The sequence below is a fragment of the Apteryx rowi genome, unplaced genomic scaffold, assembly GCF_003343035.1.
Source record: "Apteryx rowi isolate R43461 unplaced genomic scaffold, aptRow1 scaffold_214, whole genome shotgun sequence".
Classification (NCBI taxonomy): domain Eukaryota; kingdom Metazoa; phylum Chordata; class Aves; order Apterygiformes; family Apterygidae; genus Apteryx; species Apteryx rowi.
Window position 1 is genome coordinate 353,220 of NW_020448464.1, and position 23,456 is coordinate 376,675.

The window sequence follows — 23,456 nt, forward strand, 5'->3', positions numbered from 1 at the left end:
AGGAAGAGATGCATTCAGGCACGGACTAGATAGCGGTCTTTCTCTGGTGTCCATTTTGGTCATCACCACCACACTTTAGGAGGGAAAGAAAAGGGAAAAGATGATAGGACAGCAGAAATTACAGAGGCAGGAGAAGTATTCAGAGTCTTGGTCTTTTGTTGTAGGTGCAGTGAAGAGCAGGGTTGAGGGTTAATGTAAAAGAGTGGATCCTAGCTGTAGGGAGCTATATGAATTACCTAAAGACACTTAGTCATCTCAGTTTGCATATGTACTATAATACCTACAATGTGTGTAACTTAACATCTCTGCTGTAAAGGTCACTCACTTCTTCAGATTTTGTTGCATGAATAAATCACTTTGCTACAGGCTTGCCTGGTGTTAAGAGGAATTTCAGAGTGGCATTTCATTTGCTGGACAGCAATGATCCTAAAATAGTTACAAGTTTACCCCTATGCCCTGTTCCCATGTATAAAGGCAGGAGTCAACAGACCTCTCCTCCTTTAGCTGGAAGGACCTATCTGAAAACTGTGAAGATGAGGTTCTGGTGAGATGGAAGATTTGCTAATCAGCAAGTGTTAGCCAGGGCTTTTGCAGCATGTAATAGCACAGAGGCAGACGAGTCGGGGCCCTGGGGCTGGTGCTCATGGGTTGTGGTAGCCACCTAAACCAGTTGTCGCCCACTCAGTAACCAGAGCAGCCACTGAATAAAATTCAAAATGATTTCTAATTCATGAGGAAAGAATCTGTCTGTAGCCAGAAATAGTTTCTGATAGGTTCTGTAGTGGATACCATGCTTGCTAAAAAATTGCTTAACCCTTTTCTTTTCAGTGGTGCCAAATTACTATTTGGACTTCAGATCACATATGTAAATGGAGTAATTGAATTCCGCATTAAAATATTATGTTTTAAAAGATACTCAGTACCAGATGGGAAGTGTTAATTTTCCTCCTGGATTTTTGGTTTTATTATAGGTCCTTGCAATGCAGAATGCAGTAAAGTAGGGTGTGATGGGCCAGGACCAGATCATTGTACTGACTGTCTGCACTACTACTACAAATCTAAGAATAACACACGGTAAGACCAAATAAAAAATCTTTACTTCATGGATTCCTCAGTGTATGTCTTAAATTTCTTTCTCTTCTCTTTGCTGCAGTCATGGATAATTTATTTTCCTCTGAATTTGACAAATTTTCTTCGGAGTGAGAAAAAACCTAGCTAATCAGAATATAAAGTACAGCCTTCAAACACCCTTCTCTGATTATTTCCCTGTCTCTTGATTATTTTTTCATAAGATGGCTATATATATAACTGTGATAGCTATTACAGCTTCCGTGATTGAGTTTGAACAAGATAGGAAGAGATGTAGATGGTTAAAAATGATACCACGTGACTGCCTGACAAGGGTTTGCCAGTGAGAGAGCATATGCTGTTGGGAAAGAAAAAGAAGACAAGAAGAGGCAGCTTGATTCAGTGCTTGGGAGGGTTGCATTTCAGTAAACAGGTGATCATCAGAAAAACAGCAATGCTGAGAAATACTTCTGCTTTGCAGTCATGTTGCAGGAACGTGGTGGCAGGTTATTTCATTAACAACTCTGTCTTCTCTTCCCTGCTCTCTGCAGGATCTGTGTTCTGAACTGCCCGCCGGGTCACTACAATGCAGACAAGAAACGCTGTAAAAAATGCTCACCCAATTGTGAAACCTGTGTTGGAGGCCACAGTGACCAGTGCATGACCTGTAAATCTGGCTACTACCTGAATGAAGTAACCAATAGCTGTGTTACCAGCTGCCCAGATGGGTTTTACCTCGATAAGAGTTAGTATTTCATATTATTTCTTTATTGTGGACTACAGAATTTGATCTTGGGGGTTGCTGGAATACTTGCAACCAAGGGAAGCATGTGTTCATACCTTTATTTCTTATCCTACTCCACTTACTAAATTTTTAGATGCCAATTGTGATTAAGAATCTCCTCAAAAATTAATCTAGGAATCTGCTTTGATAGATAGCTTTTAAAAATCATACTTTGCAGTAGAATGTCTTTTCTGCTTGTGGCTAAGAGTAACAGCAGCACAACGAGGTCAGTGCAAGGACAAGTCAGTTGCAGGATGGAGCAGGTTTTCACTACTCCAGACAGGATGGGCAGCACCCTAATTCTGAACATGAAGTATTCCTTCTTCCCCCAAACCCGAATGTTGTGGCACCACCATGACCCTATGTACATAGAATAAACAGCCGAGAAATCCTGCACAGGCACTGAACTTGTGCACTAAGGAAAAACAGGCTGCTCGGGTATAAAAAGTGTTTATATTTTTGACAGACTTAAGTACCTGCAGTGATGTGGTGACCCAAGAGCAGTAATTCTCTGCCATGTGAGACACCTGGCTTCAGTTTACTCCTGTGATGTAGGCCAAGTAGAGTGCCCATGTTTAATTACCAACTTTGACTAGTAAAAATACTCAGACATACATTCAAGCATGGGCTTAAACTCCACTGACTTCAGTTAGCTTTAGGCACATGCTTAAAAGATAAATATATGCTCAAGAACTTTGTTCAGCAGGATACCTTGCCTTTTGCTTTCTGTACCACGAAGATTTGTGTTCATTTTCGAGGATTAGTAAGAGCGACTGCTACTTTTATTTTTCCATTTTCACTGTCTGAAAACTACAGTGAGGGGAATTCTCTTCCACCCAGTCAAGATGGATAGATAAAAATTTAGGATTAAATGGGAACATCATTTTTTTCTTCTCAGAGAGGTACACAGCACTGCATCTCAAAAGGTAGGAGGTCTGAAGACAGAGATCTCCCTTCAAGGAGGGAGTTTTTGAGATTAAAAGACAGATGTTAAGTAATTTATGTCTTGACTTAGTTAAGATCAGAAGTGTTCACGCAGGTGTGTCCTTGAACACCAGATGAGTTAAGACAGGACAGGCTACTTGTATGGAAGGCATAAGAGGTAAATTGCAAGAGGGTCACTGGAACGCATTGCATTCAGCACTGTGTTTGAAAAGACTGTTTAAGTCCATAATATAAATTGTTAATATAAATTAAACATATTTATGAAGATTTTTTAACAACCTCAAAGCATGTTCTTTTTCTAAGGGTACACCTATTCCTTCAAACATTTAGAAATAGTTTAAGCCACGTGAAGTCTGATGAAAAAGCTGATGATAGGCAGCATTCAGCTATTTTAGCTATTAGCTGTTTTAGTCTAGCTTTCTGTTTCCATTCCTGATGTCAAGCTAGAAAAGCAAGAAATCGTGTAATAATATATCCATATAATTTCATTAAATGTAACTGACAAGGCTTTTCTGCGCGGTTTTCTTTTTTTCCTTTTTAGGTAAGATAGTTTGCCGAAAATGCAGTGAAAACTGTAAGACTTGTGTTGAATTCCAAATCTGCACAGAATGCAAACACGGCCTAAGGTAAGAAAATGATGGATGTCACTAAACACAATAGTTGAAGAGGCTTATGAGTCAATGGATATACAAGGAAGAAAGTTCTATAGCTATTTAACCTTGAATAGCCCTCATTTCATGTGTTTCATTGCTGTTTACGTATTTTCTTGTGCCACTATGTGCCATTTTGGCTAACAATGGATTTTTAGAAGACCTTTCATTTCAGGTAAAATAAAAGCCACAGTCCTGTGGAAAGCTGACCTCTTCACTTTTTTTGACCTATAGTGCAGCCATCAAGGATTTTTTAGCAGTAGAGCTGGTGAATTGTATTAATCCTTCTGATTCATTCCTGTGATAGTTGGAAACTATTTTCTTATCTTTATTGTGTCTGCTCATACATCCAATCACTCACTTATCTTAGGTACCTCAGGCTCAATTCTATTACGATGCAGTGTGCACATGTATTAAACAGCAGTGGATATTTTTTCTTGGTGGGGGGACTTAATCATTCTTGAAACTGATAGGTAAAATCCACAAAGCAGCAGTACACATTTCAAGCTCCCTCATGAATGAATGACCTTTTGATCCAACTGGCAAAGGTCAAAAATCTTATAAAATTTGTAAAGGGCCATGTGCTGGCTTTATGCCACAAAGAATATGAAATTAGCATTCAGTATCTGCAGGGGTTCTTCTTTCAGAATTTGGATTTTTTATGAATGTTTAACACTGGGCTTTTACCTTCTGTCAAAGTGGATTTTCATCTTTCAGTTACTAAAAGCTGAATGTTGTTTGTTTCCAGGACATCGATAGCTAGATTCCTTTACATTTTGTAAAGGAACTTTTATTTCTTCATACGTTGCATTTAGATTTTTTTCATGCACCTGAACAATTCTTATTACACATACATCTGTTTTTTAAAAGTGACCCTTTAAAGAGCAAGTATGATTAAATGGGAAGGAAAGCATGGGACTGGATGAGAACATTGGTCTATTTAAACCCTCTGTGAAATATGAGTATTTACTTCCCTTTTTTCCCCTGTATTTAAGTTTTCAGTCCATATTAAGATTTTGGAGAACTTTAACAGACATAGTATGGCCTTTTGTGTATCTGTGAAATCAGATTAGTAAAGTAGCAGTTTAGATGTTCCTATAATAGGCAAAATATATCAGAAGACCCAAGTTTACAACTTTGTAACTTTACAGGACACAGTCTCTAAAAAAGAATTACGTCCAAATTTTATTTATTACTCAGGAAATGAGTTTATGTATTTCCCTGTCAATTATCACAAACAGTAGTTTGAAGAAAGGAGACAAGCCTGATCTTTGTGAGAAGAGAAACTGAAAGAAAAAAAGTAAATAAAAGATCCCAAATTTCATGTTTTCTTGGGCAATATTAGCAGGCTGAGACTGCTTTTGGTAGTTTTGAACAAGTACCATCTGTGTGGGTGTGACAAATAAATGGAGCCTTGCAGGACATGAATTTCATACTCCCCAGTTGTTCAGCAAGTGCTGCATTTTCTTGTCACTCCTCTACAAGCAGAGCGCTGGATGAGACTTGGGAGACCTGGATTTGAGTTCTGATCCTGGTATTGGTCCCTTAACTAAACTTGAGCAAATGATCAGTCTTCCTGTCTGTAAAATCATGATAACGATACCTGCTTTGTAAAACACTTTGAATGTGTGACTGAGGAAAAATAATAAGCAGGCAGGTGTCGCTACATTTGTTGAATTATTAATTTAAGCATTTTTTTCCATACTGGGACCACATGCACCCTTGAAAATTTCCAGTGGTGCTCAGCACACACGACTTTTTCTGCAGCCAATCTGTAAAACAGGATTAATACCCACTTTGGGTGGCACTCCCTAGAGCTGCGGGGCATTTTTAGAGAAACGGCTGAATTGGATGAAAGCTGACATTCCACAGAAGATGGCAAACATGTCAGAGAAGCCGTAGCTTATAAGGTGCCTAGAGCAGGGTCTTTTTAACACGAAAGCATAAACAGCTATTAGAGAGAAGCATGGAAATGTGACTCCTTATGCTATTCCTTTCTTCTCTGTTACTTACTATTTTGTACTATCACTCAAAAGTGCCCGCAGGCAGAATACCTCTGGCTGCAATCTTGACAAATCTCCCAAGCTATGCAGAACTGGTATTCTTATGGAAATGTGAAAGCAAACTGCTATTGCAGAAAGGGGTGGTGATTTCCTGCATTGTGAATTTATTCTTAGCCTGTGCTGTAGCATGGTATTGGGAGATGCTGCTGGTCTTTCAAGAGAAGCATGAGATCTTGTTAACAAGTCCCTCAGCATTTTTTTTTAATGCAGTGATGCTGACCCTGTGCCAAATTCCTCATGGGCAATTACGTTTTACTTGCCTGAATTTTCAATGCTCTTTGGCACTGTTCTTTTTTTTTCTGTCCTTTACTACTTGGTAGTATTTACTAGGAGTCTGTAAATGGCTGCTGTACTTCACCATAGGCAATACTGTATTTCATTCCCACTTGAAGTGATTGCTGTCTCTAAATTTATAAAATATGAGCAGTGAAGGAAGTTGGTGAACGCTAATAATTTCTTGTTCCTTTATTAAAAGAGAATTACTGGTTTGTGAATGAGCTTGTTGTCCTCTGTTGCTGTTATCTGCGCTGGGCTCAAACACTGTGCTTTTTTCCTTTTTACAATAGTTTGCATGGTTCCAAATGTGCTATCCGCTGTGAAGAAGGAAAATACCATAACGGTAGGGAATGTGAACCGTGTCACCGTTCCTGTGCAACATGTGCAGGTACTTCATTGACATTCATCTGCATCTTTTTGCTTCCTCTGTATTATTACCTCAGATTTTATTTTACTCTGTCATGGTTCCAGTACAACATGACTGCTGACATGTAAAATCTTAATTCTCTTGGTAGTTCTTTAGTGTATTTTAAGTATGGCAGACTTCTTTCAGTTAGCATGAAAATCTAACTTTTGTTAGTTGAAAGTTGAAAAGTTGAAAGTGCACGTATAATCATTTCTTTGCTTTTAATGGAGCTCATTCTAATTTCTAATTATGTCTCCATTGTCTTTCTAGAAAGAAGGAATGACTGATAGACTTTGTGGCAGATTTAGAACTGCCAATATCCATTTCTTTCAGAAAAATACATACTGAAATTATGTAATGTAATGTAATTCTAGCTGTATATCTTTATTGTTTGATGTTACCATTTGCAATACGTAGCAGCAGAAAAGAAGTAAGGCAAGTAAAATGTGGCCTCTAAGACTGTGATAAACTTCTGCTACAGCTAGGCAATGGTAGGAACTGACCAGTTATGCTGTGTATTTTCTCTCTTTTAAGGTGCTGGAGTAGATTCTTGTATAAACTGCACACAGGGCTATTTTATGGAAGATGGAAGATGTGTGCAGTCCTGTAGTAGTGGTTATTACCTTGATCACTCTACTGAAAGTGGATATAAAACCTGCAAAAGGTAGGAAGGTTCTTCACTGGCTAATGTATGTGTCTAATGTTTGGCAGCATGTTAGTCATCATTGTGTAGGAAAAGATAAATAATAATAATGTGAACATAAAACACTGCTGACTTCAAAAAATAGAAAAAATTGTATTGCATGCTAAACAAATAAAGGAAAAGGGTTTCTTAATTTAATGTGAATTTTATTCATGCAGGTCTTTTTAAAGTGTTTTTTCTTGCGCATATATGTTTGTCCTTCGCTTTCGAAAGCCTGTAGTGAGAATCTGAATACATATGCAGAGAAATGTAGAATTTACAGATCTAGCAGAGGAGCTATCTTTCTCAACAAACTAAAAAAGTCAAACTAGGATTTTTAATAGCAAGTTAATTGCTGTTCATGAGGACCATTTCAGTTCTTCAGCTGCACAGACACAGACATGGCACAAATATAATATCAGACGGCTCTCCAAAATAGCTCATCTGACTCAGTATACAAATGAGCAGATAAGTCTTGGACAGGGTTGTGCTATACACAGAAGGGACTTTTTTTTTCTATTGTATTCTTTGTTAAACAAATACCACAGGCCCTTTGGAATCATTTATTATTGACTTGCACTGGGTTCAGGCAGGAAGGGAATCACCATGTGTTATAGTTTTCCACAAAAAAAAACAATCAATGCACAAAAGATGATGCAGCTTGAAGGGTGATGAAAGGACTGGGCAGCAGGTCGGTCTTTTCCATCCTGTGGTTTTGAGATTGTCCCTTGCTAGTGCATAGTACACAATCTCTTTAACACCTTTGTTGGTTACTTCTGCATAGTTCCAAGATGTTAGAATAACACAGCGATTTAATTTAAAAAAAGTATGAATGAAGATTGTTTAGAGGGAAGAGGCAGGACTGGGTTATAGGGGAAGTATTTTTTTTTAAATAATTAAACCAGCTGATACAGTTGAAAACATCAAGTAAGCCCTTTGCACTACACAGGAGGTGTCTTGGGACCCTTTGCGTTTGGTGAGCGGCCCTAAGGCCAACCTCTGGCACTCTCTTCCAGATGTGATGCCAGCTGCGTGGAATGCAGTGGCCAGGGAGACCGAAACTGCACGAGCTGTCCAAGCGGCTATAACTTAGACACTGGTGTCTGCGTAGTAGGAACGGTCTGCAAGGATGGTGAGTGCAACTCTCTGAAAAGATTCATTTTGTCACTGCCAACTTCTTTTACATGTATTGGGTTGGTTCAATCTCTTTCTTCTCCTTTCTTACATCCTTGATCTTAGGTCAACATTGTTTCCTAATGTTTTCAGGTTTATGAAAAGGAGAAAACTACATTAATGTGTGTTAATAGGATTAATCATATTCACTTACCTGAATTGTACCTCTGTACAACCTACTTTTCCCTCTTTATTTGTTTCTCAAAAGCTGTTGCTTTCAAAAGAATTTTTATGTGATGATCCTAATGTACCATCAGTAGAATCACATTTTTCTATTTTGCCACTTTAAACTGTGAAAATGCTGATAACCAAAAGGATTTTAAGTATCTGTAGTATTACTTAAATTATGCGAAAGGGTACGAAGAGGAAAAGAAATAACTTTGAATTGGTAGAACCCTATCTGTGGTGGAGACTTGAACTTTTGCTGAGGCAACCAAGACACCATGTTTACTGCATGTGATTGACTTACTTACTTATTCACTGTTGTTCATTCTTTTAGAACAGCACAGTTATACAGACACTTAGATAATGGCATGCTTCCCTAGAAACATTGCTATGTGAATTATATCTAGCTACAGTCCAACAGATGCAGTCCAACAGTAGAATCATACCAGAACAAAGCCTGGTGTAAAACAGTGTGAAAAATAGCCAACATCTAATGTGGTAAAAGCTAAAAATGAGTCTTGGGTCCAGGTCACTCCAGCTGGATTCAGTAAGAATTTTATCAAAGATTTAAAAAAATAAAAAAAAAGAGCAGGGTAAAGTATTGTTTCTGTGGACCTTTACAGCTCCTGTATGTTTCCAGTGTAAAATCATATTGCAGGTACAGAAGCAAACCAATCATGAGACCTTTTCTTATCAGGATATTAGAAAAAAGCATCATTGTCATCTAGAGCTAGTCCAGAGAAGGTCAGATATAGATGGACAAATGAAAAGGAAGTTTGATGTTACAAGCTTTGGGTAACCACAGTCTCAGTATTATACTGCAGTTCAATGCTGCAATGCAAACTTCTGATGTATTGGTTTGGTCTTCAGTATGCTAGGATAAAGCCATCCTAATCTGTACGCGTGCAACCTCAAGGGACTCCAGAGGAAGAAGTATCACTGAGGGTGGAAGTTACTTTCTTTGTTTATGTGCAAACATAGCAGAAATAGCAGAAGAGCAGAAAGAGCTCAAGCAGAGGAATTTCATGTGCCTGAAATTCCCACCTTTATCTTTGAATCTTCAGATAATGCTTTTTTTTCTACATACAAACCAATGCTCTGCTCTTTCTCCAACGTACATACTATTGATGAGCATAAATTCAGCTGGGAAGCAAAGTTAGAGCAAAATGCACAGAGATAGGTTTCACTGATGTCTTACAAAACTACTTAATCTTGAGGAGAGCTGAGATCTCTGCGGAGGTCCTGTACACTGAACATTTTTATTAGTATATCCAAGACAGAGAGATTGTACATAAGTTGTGCCACCCGGCAGTACTTCTCCACTCATGATCCTGGGTGGTCACTTTGGATCCACGCGTAGTGGCCCAAGGCTGAGAGCACCCCATCTCACTACTGTTTCCCTGACTCTGTCCAGTTGCCTTCCCAATTGCCACAGGAAGAAAACATCATACTGGAGCCCACTATGTGGCACGTTTTCTCCACAGTACAGAGTAGCAGAGGAAAATAAGTCTTTTTTTCTATAAGTTACTGGGCGCGGAGGGTCTCATTTCACTGCTTGACAACTCAGCACTGGTTATGTGTGTAACCTGTTCTGTGGGATATGCATTTCTGTTGAGAATGTTTTATTCTTTTTCTGTGATTTGACTGTTTTATTCTTTTGATTCATGAAAACTGAGAAAAAATTCCTTTGCTGTAAATATCGCTGTTTTCTAATTATTCTCTTTCTAATCTTTTTTTCCCTTTCACAAATGGATACCAATCATTCCCTGTCGGACCACACAATATCTCTTCCTGAAAAAAAATAAAAATGCTGTTGACTGAAATTCCTTTTGATGGACCAAATTTCCTCCTTGCTACCTGCTCCTGAATGGTCTCTTCAACCAAATCTGCCTGTCTGACCAATTAAACCTTCCTCCATTGTCCACACCATGCTCTCCAAATCTGCAACTTCCCCTCCTTCTCTTACCACCACCCTCCGGAAGCCACGGAAGAGTCTTGGGCCGAGGGCGGATTCTGTATGCTGGTGAAAAAGAACAATCTCTGCCAGCGGAAAGTGCTTCAGCAACTGTGTTGCAGAACATGTACGCACAAGGGGTGAGCTGACACCTCCCAGAGTCCTCTTGCTCCTGTAGACTTATAGATTAATCCATATTATTGAAAAAGGAAAAAGAAAAGCAAAAAAAAAAAGCAAGCCACCTCTCTCTCTCTCTCCCTCCTCTTTGTCTGGGGAGATGGTGAACTGTTTGTTGGGACTTAAATGGAAAAAACTACAACACGCCTACCTTTCATAACTGGGTGTTTAGAGCTAAGCATCCAGGATCACAGAGTCAGTATTGTGTGACCAAAGCATTTGATGCCAAAATTAACATTTAACTCATGATTTGATTTCCTGTCAACCTTAGGATTATTCCTGGTTTTTGAAGGTCCTTTTTCTTCCCTTTTTTTCCTGCTTGTTTCCCCTTCAAGATGTTTAAAGAGTGTTTCAAGAATACACCACACGTTTACATGGATTAAAACTAAACAGTACAAAAATGTTTGCATCAGTCTTTTTTGTGCTATGTATAGACATAGGGGGAACTTGAGGAAATGAATCCCTGAGGGAATCAGAAATATCATCAGCTGCAGGACTAAGTTCTGCACCTTTTGTAACAGTGTTTAAAGAAAGAAAAGTGATCATTTCTGCACACATTTTTCTTACTTCCTCTGCTGTGTGCTGTTTTATGTATCACATGCAGTATGTATATATGTTTTGCCCAAAATGGTTTTTTGGTCATATAGATCTCATTTTTAGACAGCTAGCTTATTAACAGATATGCTAGGATTTTTATTTTATTTTTTTAAATTGTCAAAGCTATTTCAAATAAACTTTAAAAAAATACCATTGTTCCTGTTGTGAACAGATGCAGAAGATACTACTCCTCTTGGTTTGCATAAACAAGAGTAATGTGTATGCTCGGAAATCAGAAAACATTGGTAATGTGTAAGGAGTATTCATAAATTATTGCTGTCTTGTAATGTTCACAAAACAGGGGACCTGATCCTGCAGACATACGGGGCTAGTCATAGCGCTCCTACAGAAATGCCAGTGTGACTATATGTGACAGGATGTGTTTACAGGACTGGATTTACAAGCGAGCGTATAACACTGTGCCAAATACGTCTCTGGGAGTAATTACATATAGGTCAATAAATCAAAGGTTTTCTTAGTGTAACAATCTTGTCATGATGGGCCTGAATCTGCTTTCAACCACCCGCAATACAAATTAAAGCAGGAATAATCCCACTGAAGCCAATGGAGTTACCTCACTGTAAAACCAGTCTAGGTGGGAAGAGAAGCAGGCCCCTGCGTTTCTCCTTGTACCCCAGTACACAGCTGTCCATTCAAATTTCCATTTAATATATTTTCATCAGCTTTTCTTAGCATACTGTTTGAAAGCCATTCATTTAGCAGAAGACAGCAAATTGAACTTCAAAGATACTGTTTTGGGGGGAAAATACTTAAAATGTACAAAGTGTCTCTCTCAGTTACCTTTCCAGGACACACAAGTAGAAAATGGATTGCTGGTGTTTAAGCATATAAATGTTAGAAAATAAAGAGGCTCTCCTTTTTATATACAAAAATGCTTGTGGAAGGTTTACAAATGAATGGATACGAACCGATAAGAGACAATATGCTCCTTTTGCCAGACAGCAGATAAACCATTACAACCCACACCTGGTTCTGCATGACAGGAGAACCTGTGAAGCTCCTTTGGTGCCCATTACAAATTTCCTGATAAACATTCAAAGTATGAGAATTTAATTTGTGCTAGTTTAACTACTAGTCTGTTACTGCCTCATTTCTCAATATAACATTATTAACTAGAACATAATGCTTTCAAAGTTTAAGTTAATATTATATATATTATATATAAATATATATTCATAATTGAGATTTAATTATGTAATGGATTGTAAAGAATTTGTTTGGATACTTACAAATGCCTCTAATGCTATTATAGAGAAGAAATTAATATCTTTGTTTTCTTTTAAAAAACTGACACCTTGTTAAATCCAAATTCATTTTTACTGAAAAAATACTGTACATGTGTAAAATGTTCAGTTGTTATTTGTAAAATAGGGTAGTTCTGTTGTAATTGATACTGGCCAAAATCAATGTTATTCCATATTTTATTTTTTCTATTAAATTAACCTAAATTCCTGTTCCTTTGGTCTGAAAAAAAATGTTCATAATCTATAGGTAAACATTTCTACTGAAGGGCAAAGGTAGCTTTACAGAAAAGAGCACTTTGATCCCACATACAAGTTATTGCAACAAATTGGGTGGGTAAGGTGTTTAATTTTTTGACTTTTTTTAAGTAGTGGAATTCATCAGAGCAGTAAAGTCTGGTTTCCATGGAGGACACCCTTTGTGTAGTAGCTAGTGTCTGAACCCTGGTGTGGTATGCAATAACGTTAGCTCCTTCCCACTCATAAGAGCTTGTAAAGAGACTAAATCTCTTGCATACTTTGGATTAAAAAGTCAGACATGAATACCTCTTGTCTCAGACAGTTTAGAAGGAACGCATTAGTTTTGTAGTCATATGTGTCCATTTGCACAATGAGATATTGGTCTCTGTTCATTTGCCAGTATGCAGATTGAGTACACCTCAAAAGCACAGCACTGGACTGTGTTCTTGCAAAGAGCAGGCTCTCCCTCCCATTAAATCAAGATGCCTCCATATAGTCTCAGATGTGACCCCTGCAGGATCAGAGCCTTGATTGGCTCTAGTCAATACACTCATTCGTTACCCCACTTAATCCTACAGCCTGAGAGGAGACCAAACTGGCAGCTCATCCACAGAGGTCGTATATTCAGATGAAGTTTTAAAAGTTTGAAGCATGTTCATGGAGTCTGTGTAAGGAACGACCAGACAGTGGTTTTCCAACCTTACACATCTTGCTATCAACAACTTCATTTTGAAACAAAGAGGTCATCATTTGCAGTTTCCCTGTCACTCCTGGGAGTGAACATATGTTGGACAGCACACATGCACCAACAGTTTAGTATAACCATACACTAGGAAAAGAAGTTGGCCTAATCCTTATACTGATACGGTATGAAGAGCTTCTTCATTCAGCTTCCACCTGATCTTCCAAATACCTTGAGAAGTTCAATCAAGGGCAATATCTTTTACTGTCAAGATTTCATCTTCTCTGGAGGAGTAACAGACAAAGAGCGACAATAAATTCATTAAAGCTCTGGCCCAACAAGTGTGCTTTAGAGAGGGTATCTCTAAATGTTGACCTGTGAAGCCTCACAGACAGGCAAGTTTTGAACTGAGTTTTAGGCTGAAAACCAGAACTTTCTAATGTCAGCTCAGTGTCTTTGAATGATGTTATTTGCTGGTGCCTTAACAGCAGTGGCCAGATGCAAGCAATATTAGTAAACAGCACTGTATCTCGTCCTTATATAAATGGATCACTGCAGCAATGGGATTGAAATGGAAGGAAGCTAATTTGCTCCTAGCTTAGAGTTTTCTTAGGAGATCAATCCCCTCCCCACCCCCCACCCCGATTCAATGGTGAGTAGTTTGTAGTATTCAGTATTTGACTTTGTTTTGTTGGTATGCAGAACAGATATGGAAAATTTTAGGAAGATCAGAAGCTATCGAGCATGAAGAAAGTGATACTTCTCTCCCAGTCTGAAAGGACTCTGGATGTTATCAGTCCAAATTCGCTCGTTGGTTTCTGCCTTATTTATGTCACAAGTCAAAAAGCAATGACAGAGTTTTGAAGAGACTACTAGCTTAAACACACATCACATCCATGGCAGAATATTTGCCTGTTCCTGTCTATTTAGGAGAATCCTTACACGACAGAGTGATTCCCCTTGATTTAAATGGGGCCTAAGCCCATGACTAGATCTCTTCCTTAGAAGATAATAACACCTGTGGGCCAAAAAAAAGTTCCCACAAATCAGCTAATACTGTTTTTAACCAGAAAAACATAGCATGACCCAGATGTGCAGAACCCATAGGCAGAATATCAGGAGATGTATGAAGGCATCATTTTGTAAGTGGAAGATGTATTTCTTTTTCTGTAATGAGGTTCCAGCCATCTTCCCTTTCAACTTCCAGCTCTCCCCCTCAGCCACATGCCTGTGTTATGGGATCAGCAACTCAAAATCCTGCTAGGATGTGTCAGTGGAAACCGCACACTCCCAACGAGTAGCTCCTGTGGCTCTTGGCTTAGACCCTCTCTACCTGCACACCAATCTGTGATGGCACATCCTGCCTTTTCCTGGGAAGCTTCAGAAGCTCCCTCTCTGAGGAGAACCCTTTTTTCTAGCAAAGATTTCCCTGGGAGACCTTACAGACTACCCCAGATTCCTATTGGGATTGCAACTTTCCAATGTCGCAGGAAAGTTTGAACAATCCCGTGCTACTGAGTGTGTTATTGTAGGAGAGCAAGGCTGTTGCTGTTCCCTGCTGTCAGAAAATGACAGCAAGTATGACAGTACAAGCCCTTAAGATCTGTAGACCTATATACAGAGATACTATAGGTGACTACAACAGCTGTGCCCATCACTAAATATAAGTTGGTGATTACCAAGTTAATCTTCAGAATAAAGCCACATCACAACCAGAGTGAGTATAATCTATATCAGCAGCCACTTCAGGTTGCTATTTGTTACTTTTTAATTAAATTATTTACTGAACTGAATGACTGTAAGAAGACCTCAGTTATAAATCCGAAATTCTTTTAAAGATATTTAAGTGACTGCCTGTATGAGTCAATGCTTTCAATCTGCAGCACAGCTTGCCGAACAATATCTTGTCTTTGATCCACTAGCATGCCTTGTATTTATAGTGCACATGCTCATTTTCATGTCATGGCTACAGAACAAACTGTGACTGAAGAAAAGTTCTGCCATTAGATGTTTGTGCAAGATATTCTAAGCAGCTATTAAAAAGTTTTACAGTATACAAAGAAAAATCCTAGTCAAGTTTTCATCACAAAGAAACTGAACCCAACAACAACTTGCACAAGCTTGTTCAAAATCTGTAGTTTCAATATATGAAGGAAAAAAAAGGTTGAAAATGTACCTGTGATGAACATTTTGTTTAACATGAGAAAAACAGATTTCTGCTTGGCATAATATTTATTGGTTGTTTTGCTTAATCTATTTTGTAGGATTCCAATTTTTAATGAAATTAATTATCTGATTTTTTTATTAACGTCATCCTGAGAGTGTGTTGGGGCTTAAATCCTCTTCTTTAGTATGCATATGAGAGGGACTAAAGAATGATGGGTAGCAACACAGTGTCCCTGAAAACAAGCTAGAGCTCTGGACCTTAGGATCACACCAACCAGTGGGAGTACAACCAACACCTGCATTTCCATCCTCGGTTCCACAGTGGTAAGCAACAGAGCATTTAGACCTATTTCAGTCCTGCGACATTTCTGTGAAGTCTCAGAGCACCGTGATACTGGGCTCCCTCCCCTATAGAAACTGCTCTGAAATCCTCAGGCTGAAGCCAGTAAGATTGTGGATAGGGTCACCTGCTGTGCAAGGGTAGCAGCCACCCCCACAGAATTACAAATAGCCTTGCTATGATTAAATTGATCCTGGAAGGACTTTCTCTCTGGATTATAAAGCAATGTTTATTGCATAATAAAGGAGCCATTTTTCACTTCTAACATGGGAAATGTAGTCAAAGGAAACTGTATTATGGCAAGAAAGCTCATGTGTTTAAAATAGAGCATTTCCAGTAAGCAACATATGCAGACTCTCTGTGCCACATCAAAGGCTGTTTTTTGTTACATCTCTTTTTTCTGGGCAGCTCATGCATTTGCTGCCAAAGATGGCCAAGGCAAGGTTTAGAGGAATGGCACATGCACAATCACTTGTTTTTCAGTGTTTTTCAGTGTTTGGGGGGTGGATTCATTGAAGGTCCTCTGGGAAAAAAACATCACTTTTCAAAGCAAAAAATACCATCCCAGCACCAATCACTGTAGAATCTTTGCTTTATGGTGTTAGGAAAAGAGCTTATTAAGTACCCATTTTTCCAGTCTGGCTGGGGAGGAAAAGCTAGAACGTTGACATTGTGCGATTATTTATTTGCCCAAAGAGAATGAATAGCTCCAACATGCAAATGCAATGAAAGCACTGGATGTTCACTGAACCTTGACTGTTAGTGCAATTTAGTTACAATCCAGGTAATAGTGCACATCTTTTCCATTCACAACTGTCCCTGGCCTGCTCCCTGCTCCTGTTCCTGCTCCTGGTGGCTGCACAGTCCCTTTGAGCAACAGGTCGGAGGGAAAATTTAGTCAACAGGTTGCCAACCCCAGTGAATTGCACTGCTGTAGACCATGGTGCTTGTGACCATGCTAATATGCCAGGTTTGTGCAACATTACTGAATCTGAAGACAAAGATAACTCTAACATTTGTTCCCAAATAAAATAGCCCATTTTCTTACTCCTAGGTCATACTGTACTGAAGTTGTGTAAACACAGTTCTTGCTGGACCTATCTTTGGCATAGCGTTCCTGAGCCCTTCCAGTCCCAAGTTTGAAGGGAGAGTTCAGAAAACTCTCACAGCCAAACGGTGTGACAAAGCCTCTCCCCAGATTTATCTGAATCCCAGGGGCTGTATCGTTTGCCCACCTATGCACCCTCAGCAGGGATCATTAAAGAAAACATCCTAGCCTGTGCTGCCTGGGAAAGTCATCAAATGTTATTACCTTGGCTTTTCCTGCAATGTCTGTAGTGGATGGAGACTAGGACCCGGGGAGGTGTTCGGCAAGGGGAGATCACCAGTGCAAGACTATTGAAGTGGATGAAGAGTTACACATAGGTATAAAATTTAATCTTTTGTTTCTTTCATGAGAAGAACCAATTGCTCCTCCTCTTTCTCCTTTACTCTCGAGATAAACATCACCTTTTTGGCAGGTTTCATTCAAGATTTAATACGTACTCATCTCTGTACATTAAACAGAGATGGCATTTAATTAGCAGTATGAATCTATGTTGTTATGTCTCATTAGGACCATGATTTGCCTTCTAGAATCCACCCCATTATTTCAATCAATCTCTGCTCACCTCCTGATTAAGTCTGGGATCTCCAGTACAAACACTCAGTACAGGGGTCACTCCGTTCAAGACAGATGCCCCCACTGAAACACTACGTTGAGACATCCAGCTCTTTCCATTTCAGGTTTATGTCTATTCAAGTCAGACCACAGAAATCCTATTGACAACAGGGAAGGCTCTGCTTATACAGATTACAGACTCCTCAGTCTATAACGCGGGAGGGAGTAACTGCGCTACAGGTTGAGTCATACCAACTTGAGTAAGAAACATGACTTCTTCCAGTATTAAAAGATTCTTTTTAATGYACCCCATGTGCAGATATCACCACAGTTACTCAAATGTATAAAGTCAGTCTGCACCTTTCTGTTGTATCTTCTGCAGGAAACTATCTGGATTTCCAAAGCAATATTATCAGTAAGAAGTGCTGAGTTTCAGCGAGATTCAGGTGCCTCCATTCCACTGCCCTTTTGGAAATACAGAGTCACAGGTCTTCACAAAAAATAGGAAGCATGACAAGACCTAACAAGGACATTTCCAGTTGGGAGATTCCAGAAATGTAGAGGCTGAAGAGACTTTTTCCATAGTTGGTCTAAAATTTTGTTAGCGAAGCATTTGCAATACCGGCCAGGATCGCTCCCTTTCCTTTCCCATATTCTCATGGGGTTATCAAATTTCAGGCTCCAGGCAAGCAGCAGCCCTGCCAGGCCCTGACCTCCATGCTTGCATAGGCAAGGAAGAAGCCCTGACCTCAGTCCAGCTTTCACTTCCGGGCATCCAGATTATTAATCCAAATGGAGGTTTAAAGCTGATTTTTTTAAGTGCTGAAAATATCTTCCTGGAGTCTTTTTATGCCTGCTCAGTACCCCTGAGAGCTCTGGCTCTTGACTGGCCTTCTAACAATCATTGTGTAAATATTACATAGAAATGAGGGGAAAAACAGACACAAAGAAGTTGGGGGAAATCCCTTCGTGTCAGCGAAAAGGGCAGTCATGGCTGAGATAACTATTTTTATTCAGCAAGGAAAAGAACAGAGGGCCGTGCAAGATAGCATAGTTGATAAGGGCAGTTGCCTCCCTCCTGCCTGTCACGATTAAAACTAACCTGAGGCTGTATGTGATCTCAGCTAATCCTGCAACAAAAGTGCCTTTCATCCTAAAATCTTTATATCACACCCAGCTCCACATACTGCTGTTCAAGGGAAAGATCTTCAGCCCTTTTCCAGGATCTGCCTTGTCAGCTGTCACAAGAGGGACTTAAAAGCCAGGATCCGAATTTCATCCGTCAGGTTCATCAGTGCCTAAAGCACTTCTGAAAAGAAGACTTGCATTCCCAAATCCTTCTGATCACCTCAAATATCATCACCCCAAAGTTTTGCTCATTAAAGCTCCTTTGTCTCTCCTTTGTCCATTCTGCACATCCAAGTGGGGAAACAGGAACGTAGTTGCTGGGTAAATGGTTGAGTGGAGAATAATAATCAACAAGGGACTGAAAGCTGAAGCTAGACAAATTAAAATTAGAAACCAGGTGCAAATTTTGTATCACTGGCCAAAATTTAGGGGGAAAGGAAATGTTACAATCTCCATGTCCTAAAATTTTCTAGTTAAAGACACACTTACTTTCTGGAAGCAATAATCTATAAGGCGTTAGACTTAATAGAGGGGTAGCTTTAAAAGGAATTCTTAGGCTGAATTTTAAGGGCTTGTTTTACGCAGGTTAGTCTAAGTCCCTTATGGACTTAAACTTTAAGAATTAAACTTCTTTAGCAAAACTCAAGGAGTTGGTCCCACCATCTAGTCAAGATAAAATAAAATGTATCAAGGGTGAACATGGAAAAAGCAGAATTCTTTCTAAGACTGAATTCTCTCAGTTCTTGCTGTTGATCAGTGAGAAGTAATTTTGATCTATGTTTCTTCATCTGCTCTGTGAAACCTCTGTAACTCATAAGACTGCACACAAAAGCCCGCATACAAAATCTGTATACAGATTCTGGTGAGAGTAAACAAGCAAAAGGGAGGAAATAAGCCCAATTTTTAGCTGATTATAAAGAAAAGCCACTGTGGCAACACTGTGCAAGATAACCAGTGAGCATTTTAAAATTAGATTAAATGATGTTTTGATTAAGAATGGGGGGTAAGTAACATGTGACTTGCAGTGACCAAATCTCATCAGGGTTTACAAGAAGAAGATTCATTTATGACTACCAGCACGTGCAATGCTGTATATTTCCAGGTATACCTTGCAAGGATATTCACACCCTGTACTAGCTGGTCACCATGTGCTGTCAGTGAATGGCAAAGATTTTTGCAAGCAGGAGAGAATAGTAGATAGTAAATAGTAGATAATAGATAACAGCCATACACTTGATACTGGTTATGCAAAGACATAGCAGCATCCTGGGAGCTGTGCTGACTCTAACTTGATGACCTCACTGCAATTAATTTTCTTTTGCCTCCTTAAAGGGATATAATAGTTCTTACCTCATTTTAAAATGCTTCATATCTGCTGATAAGAATGTGGTGTGAAAGTAGGTTCCTGCATGCAGTTAAAGGCACAACCCACAACCTGACACAACCAGATGAGGAATAGAAGAAATGTTTTAAACTAAGGACAGAAAAAAATTATACATAAAAATCTTCCAATTACAGGAAATTAAGTCAGTTAATATAACTAACTCCTAAAATACCTCAGTTCTTTTTTTTTTCATTTATATATATACATTCCACCCACAAAAGTAACAACTAAATGAAGATTAAATCTGGGAGGAACCCAAGTGACTAATTGGCGTTGCTTGGACTAAGGCACAGCTGAGATGCATTGCTGGTTGTATATTCCTAGTTATGTACATTAGACAGATAATGAATTATTTAATCTGAATAAAGAAAAAAAAGAGTGAGAGCTTTGCTAAATGGCACTTATCTAGCAAGATTTGTAAAGAAATTTATAGCCCACAAGGAAGTCTGGCAAACAGTTCAACTACTCTGTGGAGTAGTTTAAAAATCTTCTTCAAAGCTGCACTTCAGTGTTAACTCTTTGAATATCTACAAAAAAACTGTTCTAATAACATTTAGTGACAGATCTAGAGCTGTAGATGTGACCTGCAATTCAGAGGCCCCACCATATAAGTAATTTGTTATGCATATTCTTATAACAGTGTGCTTTAAAATGCTCCAACTCAGAGAATAAAGTCAGCAGAGAAGTAGCCTTTCTGGCCCTATTCCAGGGCAGCTGAAATGAATTACAGCATTTCCAATGAAAGAAGTAACAAAAAAATAACAAAAGCCTTTTAAAAGTCAGCACTTTTACCAGGTGGAAGGATTTGAGTTGGCATAACAGAGGTGTATGAATTAGTAGCTCAACTCATAGGGATAAGCATACAGACAGTGGGGGCAAATAAAAAGAAGGCAGTAGGAACTGGAAAACAACAGGGTTTCTGAAAACACATCACAAAACAACATCAGAGAAGCAATTATTTAATAACGCTGCACAGAGAGATTTCAGAGTCATTGAAAGCCAAAAGTATAAAGCACTGAGCCACCAGAACTTGCAATAGGAAGCATTTCCTAATACCGTATTTTTTTCATGTTGTGTATTATCCAACAAAATGCATAGAAGAAAAGAAACTGAACCTCTGAGAAACTCGATTATTTTTCTATTGAAATATGTATGATATATTAAAATCTCATAAAGTCATTTGAGATCATGGGATTCCATCTTATACCATCTGAATACATGTTGAGAAGAGTCAAAGAGACCTACATTTAGCAGAAGTTGTTGTTACCCCAGTGATCTACTGAACAGCAGACCAGTCTTTTTTCCTAGAATGTGAGGATTATAAATACTCAATATTGTGATATTTACTGATCAGGACAAAATTTTCTCTTGGTAACTTTAGGATAAATGCAGGATATGGTTGTGTTCTGCATCAAAAAGTTGTACAATTTATGCTGTTTTTGTCATTAGTTCTTTATAATGTAACCTATCATACAATATATAGTATTGTGACTCAGAAGAGCTGCAACAATTCAGTGGAACTTGGTCAGTTTACATGATTCAAGGTTTGGCTATATGGGCATAGATCAGATGCATGAGATGTATGGAGATACAGTTATTCAAAATCCTCTTTGAGGTCTTGTGATAATGAGTACTATAAAAATGTGTGAAGGTATGTACATACATATGTATACTTGTACACATAGCCACCTCATCTACATGCAAACAAAAGGTATTTTAAAAGAGATACAATACATGGAAAGTCATTACTGAACAGAAATGCAAGAGTCAGGAAACAGTCTAATGCTGCCTGTAAATCCCTGAGGACAGAACAGTGTATTATAGACAATTCTAAAGAATTCCGCAGTGTATGGAAATCCTACCTTGCAAAATTCCTCATGAACCAAGACCGCCCAGTCTCTTTCTCTGACATGTTATATCATTACACTTTTCACTGGAGTGGTTAACCAAATTTGGAGTGTTGTGGGTAGCTGCTATTAGCGGCAGAAATAATAGTAGTGTTACGTTTTTTTGAAGGACACATTTACTTGCAAAAATACACAGATTTCTGTCTCCCTGAGCTCAGCAAGAGACTGTTCATTTGCTCCCAGTTCTGAACTTCTTCCCAGTTAGCACTGATCTCAGACCAGCCTCTGAGGAACACACTCCTTGTGCTTTATATGGCTTTGTCACTTTGGGGCTTTGGGCTTGACTTTGACCTTTTTCCTAGAAGAAATGGGAAAGATACAGACCTTCACAGACTGAAAATCTACATTTGTATCTATCTTTTGGGTACCCCAATCTTGGCCCATGGTTGGCTGGAAGCTTCAGTTGCTATGCTTTTTTAACTATACCATTCCCTTCCCCTTAAGCATGGCAGGCACTATCCTAGCTTGTATGTCATGCCAGGGATTTCAACTATTATGAAATTTGTTAATACAGATTTGTATGAAGCAGAAAAGCCAAGAGACAGAGAGCTCAAATAACAGTATTTTATAAAATACCTCTTTCTTTCATCTCTTTATCTACTTGCTCATATGGTCTCCTTGCTCTTCAATATAAGGAATTCATCTCAACTGAGATCCAAAACCAAGTCATTCCCCAATCAGATTTTGACTCCTAAAATTTGCTGCATGTGCCAAATCTGGATTTTGCAGCAACAATTCAAGTGGAAAGAGTTTCTCCATCCTGAAGTGTCTGTAGAAACTGCAGGCTTTACGTATGCAGGACTCTCTGTCCACTCCCTTCAGCTACTTAAGGATGAAGAAGCTGCAAATTCTCTCAAATATCTAGACTTGATTAGACAAAATTTTCCCATAACAAACTAACAAACAACACACTCAATCTTGGGTTTTATAAATCTGCTTGATAAATTGATTTACTGTCCCTGTGCAATGCCTTTCACAGATGCAGTATTCATGCGACTTTCCAAATGGCTGTCTCTGCTCTGAGAGTGATGAAGAGCACAGCTATGTAGATATGCAAACTTTTTTTTAAGGATTATTCAATGAATAAAGAGGTGAACTGTACACTACAGCACCATAATAGCATTACTGCATTCTTGATCTGCAAGTGTTTACATGCTTAGCCCCAGGTTTAAGACACTCATTTATATAATACAAGATCTTTTCAAGTCCAGGTGGGCACTTGGGCACCAAAGTTTCATTCACTCTAAATGAGAGCTGGGTGTGTAAATCTCTGAAGTAACTACAGGTCTTTCAGGAGTGGAGGCACTCCTGGGAGGCATGGGATGGGGGGCAAAAATGCTAGACCTAGAGGTTTTAAGAGTACCACATCTCTGACTCATGGAAGCTTATTCACGTCCTTCTGCACACATAACATACCCCACACTCATGACCAGCACACTCTTCATACTGGAGCTTGTAATCATGAGGATGCTGCAGATGCACTGGAGAAATTTAGGTAATGAATGGCTCCTGGATAGCACTGTTGTTGGTGTAACTCTCCATGGTGAATATTAACAAAGTCTTTCTCTGATTGATGCAAGAGAAATAGCATCAGCCCCAACAATAAGAGTCACTCTCCATCAGACTTGTATAGAAAAAATAAAAATTAAAAGGCCTATGAACTTCTAATTCTGAATATCCCAGTACCCCAAGGGAACAAACACTTGTTTTCTTCATGCCACAGTGAAACATGTTTGTTTCAGGAATT

The 23,456-nt window shown here is 38.9% G+C and overlaps 1 protein-coding gene across 1 annotated transcript in view; it reads left to right on the forward strand.

Moving 5' to 3' along the window:
* PCSK5 (proprotein convertase subtilisin/kexin type 5) overlaps positions 1 to 23,456 on the forward strand; it is a 400,552-nt gene that overhangs the window by 324,964 nt on the left and 52,132 nt on the right. Inside the window, exons 15-20 of the mRNA XM_026064358.1 lie at positions 972 to 1,074; positions 1,620 to 1,813; positions 3,339 to 3,423; positions 6,077 to 6,174; positions 6,727 to 6,856; positions 7,891 to 8,006. Of these exons, the coding sequence (XP_025920143.1) occupies positions 972 to 1,074; positions 1,620 to 1,813; positions 3,339 to 3,423; positions 6,077 to 6,174; positions 6,727 to 6,856; positions 7,891 to 8,006 (726 nt within the window). The remainder of the gene's footprint in view (positions 1 to 971; positions 1,075 to 1,619; positions 1,814 to 3,338; positions 3,424 to 6,076; positions 6,175 to 6,726; positions 6,857 to 7,890; positions 8,007 to 23,456) is intronic.